The 12,754-nt window shown below is 46.8% G+C and overlaps 1 protein-coding gene across 1 annotated transcript in view; it reads left to right on the top strand.

Moving 5' to 3' along the window:
- The window catches only part of wdfy3 (WD repeat and FYVE domain containing 3), a 252,100-nt gene that overhangs the window by 197,605 nt on the left and 41,741 nt on the right, over window positions 1–12,754 (top strand). The window contains 2 exon segments of the mRNA XM_065026907.1: window positions 4,712–4,945; window positions 7,879–8,053. Of these exon segments, the coding sequence (XP_064882979.1) occupies window positions 4,712–4,945; window positions 7,879–8,053 (409 nt within the window).

Genomic DNA, 12,754 nt, shown 5'->3' with positions numbered 1-12,754 from the left:
ACCTGGTAGTAGACCAGTGTCAACATGACTGAGAAGACACATGACCTGGTTGTAGACCAGTGTCAACATGACTGAGAAGACACATGACCTGGTAGTAGACCAGTGTCAACATGACTGAGGAGACACATGACCTGGTAGTGGACCAGTGTCAACATGACTGAGAAGACACATGACCTGGTAGTAGACCAGTGTCAACATGACTGAGAAGACACATGACCTGGTTGTAGACCAGTGTCAACATGACTGAGAAGACACATGACCTGGTAATAGATCAGTGTCAACATGACTGAGAAGACACATGACCTGGTAGTGGACCAGTGTCAACATGACTGAGAAGACAAATGACCTGGTAGTAGACCAGTGTCAACATGACTGAGAAGACACATGACCTGGTAGTGGACCAGTGTCAACATGACTGAGAAGACACATGACCTGGTAGTAGACCAGTGTCAACATGACTGAGAAGACACATGACCTGGTAGTAGACCAGTGTCAACATGACTGAGAAGACACATGACCTGGTAGTGGACCAGTGTCAACATGACTGAGAAGACACATGACCTGGTAGTAGACCAGTGTCAACATGACTGAGAAGACACATGACCTGGTAGTAGACCAGTGTCAACATGACTGAGAAGACACATGACCTGGTAGTAGACCAGTGTCAACATGACTGAGAAGACACATGACCTGGTAGTGGACCAGTGTCAACATGACTGAGAAGACACATGACCTGGTAGTAGACCAGTGTCAACATGACTGAGAAGACACATGACCTGGTAGTAGACCAGTGTCAACATGACTGAGAAGACACATGACCTGGTAGTAGACCAGTGTCAACATGACTGAGAAGACACATGACCTGGTAGTGGACCAGTGTCAACATGACTGAGAAGACACATGACCTGGTAGTAGACCAGTGTCAACATGACTGAGAAGACACATGACCTGGTAGTAGACCAGTGTCAACATGACTGAGAAGACACATGACCTGGTAGTAGACCAGTGTCAACATGACTGAGAAGACACATGACCTGGTAGTAGACCAGTGTCAACATGACTGAGAAGACACATGACCTGGTAGTAGACCAGTGTCAACATGACTGAGAAGACACATGACCTGGTAGTGGACCAGTGTCAACATGACTGAGAAGACACATGACCTGGTAGTGGACCAGTGTCAACATGACTGAGAAGACACATGACCTGGTAGTAGACCAGTGTCAACATGACTGAGAAGACACATGACCTGGTAGTAGACCAGTGTCAACATGACTGAGAAGACACATGACCTGGTAGTAGACCAGTGTCAACATGACTGAGAAGACACATGACCTGGTAGTGGACCAGTGTCAACATGACTGAGAAGACACATGACCTGGTAGTGGACCAGTGTCAACATGACTGAGAAGACACATGACCTGGTAGTAGACCAGTGTCAACATGACTGAGAAGACACATGACCTGGTAGTAGACCAGTGTCAACATGACTGAGAAGACACATGACCTGGTAGTGGACCAGTGTCAACATGACTGAGAAGACACATGACCTGGTAGTAGACCAGTGTCAACATGACTGAGAAGACACATGACCTGGTAGTAGACCAGTGTCAACATGACTGAGAAGACACATGACCTGGTAGTAGACCAGTGTCAACATGACTGAGAAGACACATGACCTGGTAGTGGACCAGTGTCAACATGACTGAGAAGACACATGACCTGGTAGTAGACCAGTGTCAACATGACTGAGACACATGACCTGGTAGTAGACCATGACCTGGTGACCTGGTAGTAGACCAGTGTCAACATGACTGAGAAGACACATGACCTGGTAGTAGACCAGTGTCAACATGACTGAGAAGACACATGACCTGGTAGTGGACCAGTGTCAACATGACTGAGACACATGACCTGGTAGTGACCAGTGTCAACATGACTGAGAAGACTGACCTGGTAGTAGACCAGTGTCAACATGACTGAGAAGACACATGACCTGGTAGTAGACCAGTGTCAACATGACTGAGAAGACACATGACCTGGTAGTAGACCAGTGTCAACATGACTGAGAAGACACATGACCTGGTAGTAGACCAGTGTCAACATGACTGAGAAGACACATGACCTGGTAGTAGACCAGTGTCAACATGACTGAGAAGACACATGACCTGGTAGTAGACCAGTGTCAACATGACTGAGAAGACACATGACCTGGTAGTAGACCAGTGTCAACATGACTGAGAAGACACATGACCTGGTAGTAGACCATGTCAACATGACTGAGAAGACACATGACCTGGTAGTAGACCAGTGTCAACATGACTGAGAAGACACATGACCTGGTAGTAGACCAGTGTCAACATGACTGAGAAGACACATGACCTGGTAGTGGACCAGTGTCAACATGACTGAGAAGACACATGACCTGGTAGTGGACCAGTGTCAACATGACTGAGAAGACACATGACCTGGTAGTAGACCAGTGTCAACATGACTGAGAAGACACATGACCTGTAGGACCAGTGTCAACATGACTGAGAAGACACATGACCTGGTAGTAGACCAGTGTCAACATGACTGAGAAGACACATGACCTGGTAGTAGACCAGTGTCAACATGACTGAGAAGACACATGACCTGGTAGTAGACCAGTGTCAACATGACTGAGAAGACACATGACCTGGTAGTGGACCAGTGTCAACATGACTGAGAAGACACATGACCTGGTAGTGGACCAGTGTCAACATGACTGAGAAGACACATGACCTGGTAGTAGACCAGTGTCAACATGACTGAGAAGACACATGACCTGGTAGTGGACCAGTGTCAACATGACTGAGAAGACACATGACCTGGTAGTGGACCAGTGTCAACATGACTGAGAAGACACATGACCTGGTAGTAGACCAGTGTCAACATGACTGAGAAGACACATGACCTGGTAGTGGACCAGTGTCAACATGACTGAGAAGACACATGACCTGGTAGTAGACCAGTGTCAACATGACTGAGAAGACACATGACCTGGTAGTAGACCAGTGTCAACATGACTGAGAAGACACATGACCTGGTAGTAGATCAGTGTCAACATGACTGAGAAGACACATGACCTGGTAGTAGACCAGTGTCAACATGACTGAGAAGACACATGACCTGGTAGTAGACCAGTGTCAACATGACTGAGAAGACACATGACCTGGTAGTAGACCAGTGTCAACATGACTGAAACATGACCTGGTAGTAGACCAGTGTCAACATGACTGAGGAGACACATGACCTGGTAGTTGTCAACATGACTGAGAAGACACATGACCTGGTAGTAGACCAGTGTCAACATGACTGAGAAGACACATGACCTGGTAGTAGACCAGTGTCAACATGACTGAGAAGACACATGACCTGGTAGTGGACCAGTGTCAACATGACTGAGAAGACACATGACCTGGTAGTAGACCAGTGTCAACATGACTGAGAAGACACATGACCTGGTAGTAGACCAGTGTCAACATGACTGAGACACATGACCTGGTAGTAGACCAGTGTCAACATGACTGAGAAGACACATGACCTGGTAGTAGACCAGTGTCAACATGACTGAGAAGACACATGACCTGGTAGTGGACCAGTGTCAACATGACTGAGAAGACACATGACCTGGTAGTAGACCAGTGTCAACATGACTGAGAAGACACATGACCTGGTATGAAAGAGAAAGGAGAGATAGACAGAGAGAGAGCGAGGAGAGAGATCGGAGAGAGCCTCAGGACAGCAGCAAGATGGGAAATATTATCGACATTACTTTTCACTGGCTGTCCCTCAGGTTGTGGCAGGAGGACACATATTTGGCTGCCAAAACTGCACATTTTGGCTTTTCACCCAATAAATATTAGATTTTTTTATAGTTTCAAATTCTTTGTATTGAATTATAATTTTGGGAAAGAAATATTATCTTAGGTCTGAGTATTTGTCACAGTGTAATAGGAAATGCAGCTCTGTCTCTACCCTCTCCCCTGGAGCAGAGTGAGCACAGCCTGTCCTCTCTGGGCAGCCAGGTTCGTCAGTGACGACCGGTCTCTATAGCCAGACTGTCCTCTCTGGGCAGCCAGGTTCGTCTGTGACGACCGGTCTCTATAGCCAGACTGTCCTCTCTGGGCAGCCAGGTTTGTCAGTGACGACCAGTCTCTATAGCCAGACTGTGCTCACTGAGTCTGTACCTAGTCAATGTTTTCCTCAGTTTTCTATCAGTCACAGTGGTCAGATAGTCCGCCACCATGTACTGTCTGTTTAGTGCCAAATAGCTCTCTCTCTCTCTCTGTCTCGCTCTCTCTCTGTCTATCTCTCCTTTCCTCTCTCTCTCTCTCTCTCACCGTCACTCACACTTCTCTCTCTCACCGTCACTCTCTCTCTTACCGTCACTCTCTCTCTTACCGTCACTCTCTCTCTCACCGTCACTCTCTCTCTCACCGTCTCTCACTCTCTCTCACCGTCGTCTCTCACTCTCTCTCACCGTCTCTCACTCTCTCTCACCGTCTCTCACTCTCTCTCACCGTCTCACTCTCTCTCTCACCGTCTCTGTCCCCGTCTCTCACTCTCTCTCACCGTCTCTCACTCTCTGTCACCGTCTCTCACTCTCTCTCACCGTCTCACTCTCTCTCACCGTCTCTGTCCCCGTCTCTCACTCACCGTCTCTCTCTCTCTCTTCCCCTGTTAGAGGCAGCAGAATGTCCTAAAGTATGTGACAGAGGAGTGGTCGTCTATAGAGTATGAGCTGCTGAGAGAGCGGGGCCTCTGGGGGCCCCCCATCGGATCCCACCTGGACAAGTTCCTACTCGAGATGACCGAGGGGCCCTGTCGCATGAGGAAGAAGATGGTCCGCAACGACATGTTCTACATTCATTATCCATACGTCCCGGAGCCTGAACCCAGCACTAATGGCCAAGTACAGGTACTGTAGTAATACTACTATAATAACAACGACATGTTCTACATTCATTGTCCATACGTCCCCGAGCCTGAACCCAGCACTAATGGCCAAGTACAGGTCCTGTAATAATGTAGTATTACTGTAGTAATACTATAATACTACTATAATAACAACAACGTGTTCTACATACATTATCCATACGTCCCCGAGCCTGAACCCAGCACTAATGACCAAGTACAGGTACTATAATAATGTAGTATTACTGTAGTAATACTATAATAACAACAACCTGTTCTACATACATTATCCATACGTCCCTGAGCCTGAACCCAGCACTAATGACCAAGTACAGGTACTGTAATAATGTAGTATTACTGTAGTAATACTATAATATTACTATAATAACAACAACATGTTCTACATACATTATCCATACGTCCCCGAGCCTGAACCCAGCACTAATGACCAAGTACAGGTACTGTAATAATGTAGTATTACTGTAGTAATACTATAATACTACTATAATAACAACGACATGTTCTATGTATATTACCCCTAGCGTAACGTAGCATAACCAGAGCCCAGCACAAAGGGCTCTTTACAGACACTATGATACTACTACGGCATTATGATCGTAAGGACAAGGACATGTTGTAGTAACCATGTTCAAACGCTAGGTTAGACCGTCAAAAGGTGCGATGTCGTTGTATAGGAGAAAAAACAGCTTACCTTGTTCTCCCTACTGTTCCAGTATATGTGTACTGTTCAATGCAGGAGATAGGGGTTTGTGCCGTCCATTCATCACAGCCAATGAATGGAGTCTTTGTGAACGAAATCATGCTACATGAATTAGCCTCGTCAGCCACATGACTCAGCCGTGTTCTCAACCGACCCCAAAGGAGAAAAATAAAACAAGAACACTTGTCAGAATGGGAGCTATACACCGAGTGTACTAAACATTAGGAACACCTGCTGTTTCCATGACATAGACTATCCAGGTGAATTGAGGCTGTTCAGAGGGGAAAAGGGGTGGGAAGGGTGCATCTCAATATTATGAAGGTGTTCCTAATGTTTTGTACACTCAGTGTATGAATGCATATAAACCAACAGTTAGTACTGTTGGGGGGTAAAGGTCGTGCCACGGTATTGGCAGAATCATCACATTTTTAGTGCCTTCCAGCTCCTATCCTCCTGTAATACTCTGTCCTGCTCCAGCCCAGCTCCTATCCTCCTGTAATACTCTGTCCTGCTGCAGCCCAGCTCCTATCCTCCTGTAAACCTCTGTCCTGCTGCAGCCCAGCACCTATCCTCCTGTAAATATCTGTCCTGCTCCAGCCCAGCTCCTATCCTCCTGTAAACCTCTGTCCTGCTCCAACCCAGCTCCTATCCTCCTGTAATACTCTGTTACTCTGTCCTGCTCCAGCCCAGCTCCTATCCTCCTGTAAACCTCTGTCCTGCTCCAACCCAGCTCCTATCCTCCTGTAATACTCTGTTACTCTGTCCTGCTCCAGCCCAGCTCCTATCCTCCTGTAATACTCTGTTACTCTGTCCTGCTCCAACCCAGCTCCTATCCTCCTGTAATACTCTGTTACTCTGTCCTGCTCCAACCCAGCTCCTATCCTCCTGTAATACTCTGTTACTCTGTCCTGCTCCAGCCCAGCTCCTATCCTCCTGTAATACTCTGTTACTCTGTCCTGCTCCAGCCCAGCTCCTATCCTCCTGTAATACTATGTCCTGCTCCAGCCCAGCTCCTACCCTCCTGTAATACTCTGTCCTGCTCCAGCCCAGCTCCTTTCCTCCTGTAATACTCTGTTACTATGTCCTGCTCCAGCCCAGCTCCTATCCTCCTGTAATACTCTGTTACTCTGTCCTGCTCCAGCCCAGCTCCTTTCCTCCTGTAATACTCTGTTACTCTGTCCTGCTCCAGCCCAGCTCCTTTCCTCCTGTAATACTCTGTTACTCTGTCCTGCTCCAACCCAGCTCCTATCCTCCTGTAATACTCTGTTACTCTGTCCTGCTCCAGCCCAGCTCCTATCCTCCTGTAATACTCTGTCCTGCTCCAGCCCAGCTCCTATCCTCCTGTAATACTCTGTCCTGCTCCAGCCCAGCTCCTATCCTCCTGTAATACTCTGTCCTGCTCCAGCCCAGCTCCTATCAGTGTCCTCCTCTGCTCCCCCTCACGATCTCAGACCTGAGACTCCCACAGTTAGCATCTGTCTGACAACAGGGTGAAGTGACTTGAACAGACATGTCATTTATACACTGTGTGTGAAGCCATAGTTAGGAGTTGGTTAAACAGCCCAAACTGTGGATGCATGGTGGATGGGTGTCTGGTAGATGGTACAACGTGTGTCTACGAGCCTGAGCCTTGCCTTGTCATGTAAGGTCCAGTAAGGCACCATTTTGGATACAAATTAGATAACTGTTTTCACTTGAAACGACACTCCATGAACATCTGTGTGGTTTGAGAATTTTGCAAGCATGATTGACACTGAAAGGATTTCAATGGACTAATTGAAAGCCGCATCAATTAGCTTCCTGTTTTTTGGGCTTGTTTTGATGCTTATTCGTCAGTGTTCTTCATGTCAACTTCCCCCCCATCACTAATTAACCTCTCCTCTCTTCCTCCCCTCCTCTTCCTCCCCTCCTCTTCCTCCCCTCTCTTCCTCTCCCTCTCTTCCTCCCCTCTCTTCCTCCCCTCTCTTCCTCCCCTCTCTTCCTCTCCTCTCTTCCTCTCCTCTCTTCCTCTCCTCTCTTCCTCTCCCTCTCTTCCTCTCTTCCTCCCCTCTCTTCCTCCCCTCTCTTCCTCCCCTCTCTTCCTCCCCTCTCTCCCTCTCTTCCTCTCCCTCTCTTCCTCCCCTCTCTTCCTCCCCTCTCTTCCTCCCCTCTCTTCCTCTCCCTCTCTTCCTCTCCCTCTCTTCCTCCCCTCTCTTCCTCTCCCTCCCCTCATCCAGAAGCCGGTGCGTTACCGCCGAGCGATAAGCTACGACAGTAAGGAGTACTACATGAGACTGCTGTCAGGGAACCCTGGGATGTATCAGCACTCTATAGAGCAGGACACTGAGGGAGAGACCGCTCAGCATGAACCTGGCGAGGTGCACGGAGAGGACACCATCGCCAGAGTCAAAGGTAAGACGGACAGAGGACACATAGCAAGACTTTTTGAGGTCGTTTCAGTTTTATTATTCAAATTGTTTTATTCTGTTTATTATACCACTTTTTAATCTACACTTTCGTGGTATCCGATTGTACAGTCTTGTCTCATCTCTGCAACTCCCGTCCGGACTCGGTAGAGGCAAAAGTCGAGAGCCGCGCTTCCTCCGAAACACAACCCAAACAAGGTGCACTGCTTCTTGACACAATGCCGGCTTAACCCGGAAGCCAGCCGCACCATTGTGTCGCAGGAAACACTGTTACACCTGGCGATGGTGTCAGCGTCCTCTGAGCCCGGTCCGCCACAGGAGTCGCTAGTGCATGATGGGACAAGGACATCCCTGCCGGCCAAACCCTCCCCTAACCCGGACGACGCTGGGCCAAATGTGCGCCCAGCCCCATGGGTCTCCCAGTCGTGGCCGGCTACGACAGAGCCTGGACTCAAACCAGGATCTCTAGTAACACAGCTAGCACTGAGATGCAGTACCTTAGACCACTGAGACAGAGCCTGGACTCAAACTCAGGATCTCTAGTAACACAGCTAGCACTGAGATGCAGTACCTTAGACCACTGAGACAGAGCCTGGACTCAAACCCAGGATCTCTAGTAACACAGCTAGCACTGAGATGCAGTACCTTAGACCACTGAGACAGAGCCTGGACTCAAACCCAGGATCTCTAGTAACACAGCTAGCACTGAGATGCAGTACCTTAGACCACTGAGACAGAGCCTGGACTCAAACCCAGGATCTCTAGTAACACAGCTAGCACTGAGATGCAGTACCTTAGACCACTCGGGAGGCCCCTTCAGTTAAATTATCACTATGTATTATGTGGGTTGAATGCTGTAATCCACTAATTGAAATACTTTTGTTGTGTAATTGTCACGTCTTCTGCGCTAAAAAATGTAGAACATTGGCCTGTTAGAAACTACAACTCCCTACTACATTGTCACATTGGCCTGTTAGAAACTACAACTCCCTACTACATTGTCACATTGGCCTGTTAGAAACTACAACTCCCTACTACATTGTCACATTGGCCTGTTGGAAACTACAACTCCCTACTACATTGTCACATTGGCCTGTTGGAAACTACAACTCCCTACTACATTGTCACATTGGCCTGTTGGAAACTACAACTCCCTACTACATTGTCACATTGGCCTGTTGGAAACTACAACTCCCTACTACATTGTCACATTGGCCTGTTGGAAACTACAACTCCCTACTACATTGTCACATTGGCCTGTTGGAAACTACAACTCCCTACTACATTGTCACATTGGCCTGTTGGAAACTACAACTCCCTACTACATTGTCACATTGGCCTGTTAGAAACTACAACTCCCTACTACATTGTCACATTGGCCTGTTGGAAACTACAACTCCCTACTACATTGTCACATTGGCCTGTTGGAAACTACAACTCCCTACTACATTGTCACATTGGCCTGTTGGAAACTACAACTCCCTACTACATTGTCACATTGGCCTGTTGGAAACTACAACTCCCTACTACATTGTCACATTGGCCTGTTGGAAACTACTACTCCCTACTACATTGTCACATTGGCCTGTTAGAAACTACAACTCCCTACTACATTGTCACATTGGCCTGTTAGAAACTACAACTCCCTACTACATTGTCACATTGGCCTGTTAGAAACTACAACTCCCTACTACATTGTCACATTGGCCTGTTGGAAACTACTACTCCCTACTACATTGTCACATTGGCCTGTTAGAAACTACAACTCCCTACTACATTGTCACATTGGCCTGTTAGAAACTACAACTCCCTACTACATTGTCACATTGGCCTGTTAGAAACTACAACTCCCTACTACATTGTCACATTGGCCTGTTGGAAACTACTACTCCCTACTACATTGTCACATTGGCCTGTTGGAAACTACAACTCCCTACTACATTGTCACATTGGCCTGTTAGAAACTACAACTCCCTACTACATTGTCACATTGGCCTGTTGGAAACTACAACTCCCTACTACATTGTCACATTGGCCTGTTGGAAACTACAACTCCCTACTACATTGTCACATTGGCCTGTTGGAAACTACAACTCCCTACTACATTGTCACATTGGCCTGTTGGAAACTACAACTCCCTACTACATTGTCACATTGGCCTGTTGGAAACTACAACTCCCTACTACATTGTCACATTGGCCTGTTGGAAACTACAACTCCCTACTACATTGTCACATTGGCCTGTTGGAAACTACAACTCCCTACTACATTGTCACATTGGCCTGTTGGAAACTACAACTCCCTACTACATTGTCACATTGGCCTGTTGGAAACTACAACTCCCTACTACATTGTCACATTGGCCTGTTGGAAACTACAACTCCCTACTACATTGTCACATTGGCCTGTTGGAAACTACAACTCCCTACTACATTGTCACATTGGCCTGGCCTTGAAAACAACTCCCTACTACATTGGCTCCCTCCCTACTACATTGTCACATTGGCCTGTTGGAAACTACAACTCCCTACACATTGGCCTGTTGGAAACTATTGTCACATTGGCCTGTTGGAAACTACAACTCCCTACTACATTGTCACATTGGTCTGTTGGAAACTACAACTCCCTGCTACATTGTCACATTGGTATGTTGGAAACTACAACTCCCTGCTACATTGTCACATTGGCCTGTTGGAAACTACAACTCCCTACTACATTGTCACATTGGTCTTTTGGAAACTACAACTCCCTACTACATTGGCCTGTTGGAAACTACAACTCCCTACTACATTGGCCTGTTGGAAACTACAACTCCCTACTACATTGTCACATTGGCCTGTTGGAAACTACAACTCCCTGCTACATTGTCACATTGGCCTGTTGGAAACTACAACCCCCTGCTACATTGTCACATTGGCCTGTTGGAAACTACAACTCCCTACTACATTGTCACATTGGTCTTTTGGAAACTACAACTCCCTACTACATTGGCCTGTTGGAAACTACAACTCCCTACTACATTGGCCTGTTGGAAACTACAACTCCCTACTACATTGTCACATTGGCCTGTTGGAAACTACAACTCCCTGCTACATTGTCACATTGGCCTGTTGGAAACTACAACCCCCTGCTACATTGTCACATTGGCCTGTTGGAAACTACAACTCCCTACTACATTGGTCTGTTGGAAACTACAACTCCCTACTACATTGTCACATTGGTATGTTGGAAACTACAACTCCCTACTACATTGTCACATTGGCCTGTTGGAAACTACAACTCCCTACTACATTGTCACATTGGCCTGTTGGAAACTACAACTCCCTACTACATTGTCACATTGGCCTGTTGGAAACTACAACTCCCTACTACATTGTCACATTGGTCTGTTGGAAACTACAACTCCCTACTACATTGTCACATTGCTACATTGTCACATTGGTATGTTGGAAACTACAACTCCTGTTGGAAACTACAACTCCCTACATTGTCACATTGGCCTGTTGGAAACTACAACTCCCTACTACATTGTCACATTGGCCTGTTAGAAACTACAACTCCCTACTACATTGTCACATTGGCCTGTTGGAAACTACTACTCCCTACTACATTGTCACATTGGCCTGTTGGAAACTACAACTCCCTACTACATTGTCACATTGGCCTGTTGGAAACTACAACTCCCTACTACATTGTCACATTGGCCTGTTGGAAACTACAACTCCCTACTACATTGTCACATTGGCCTGTTGGAAACTACAACTCCCTACTACATTGTCACATTGGCCTGTTGGAAACTACAACTCCCTACTACATTGGCCTGTTGGAAACTACAACTCCCTACTACATTGGCCTGTTGGAAACTACAACTCCCTACTACATTGTCACATTGGCCTGTTGGAAACTACAACCCCCTGCTACATTGTCACATTGGCCTGTTGGAAACTACAACTCCCTACTACATTGTCACATTGGCCTGTTGGAAACTACAACTCCCTACTACATTGGTCTGTTGGAAACTACAACTCCCTACTACATTGTCACATTGGTATGTTGGAAACTACAACTCCCTACTACATTGTCACATTGGCCTGTTGGAAACTACAACTCCCTACTACATTGTCACATTGGTCTGTTGGAAACTACAACTCCCTACTACATTGGCCTGTTGGAAACTACAACTCCCTACTACATTGTCACATTGGCCTGTTGGAAACTACAACCCCCTGCTACATTGTCACATTGGCCTGTTGGAAACTACAACCCCCTGCTACATTGTCACATTGGCCTGTTGGAAACTACAACTCCCTACTACATTGTCACATTGGCCTGTTGGAAACTACAACTCCCTACTACATTGTCACATTGGCCTGTTGGAAACTACAACTCCCTATTACATTGTCACATTGGCCTGTTGGAAACTACAACTCCCTACTACATTGGCCTGTTGGAAACTACAACTCCCTACTACATTGTCACATTGGCCTGTTGGAAACTACAACTCCCTACTACATTGTCACATTGGCCTGTTGGAAACTACAACTCCCTACTACATTGTCACATTGGCCTGTTGGGAACTACAACTCCCTACTACATTGTCACATTGGCCTGTTGGAAACTACAACTCCCTACTACATTGTCACATTGGCCTGTTGGGAACTACAACTCCTTACTACATTGGCCTGTT

This window comes from Oncorhynchus nerka, linkage group LG13, assembly GCF_034236695.1.
Source record: "Oncorhynchus nerka isolate Pitt River linkage group LG13, Oner_Uvic_2.0, whole genome shotgun sequence".
Taxonomy (NCBI): domain Eukaryota; kingdom Metazoa; phylum Chordata; class Actinopteri; order Salmoniformes; family Salmonidae; genus Oncorhynchus; species Oncorhynchus nerka.
Note: the sequence above shows the minus strand (reverse complement) of the source record. Positions and strands in the feature narration are given on the sequence as shown.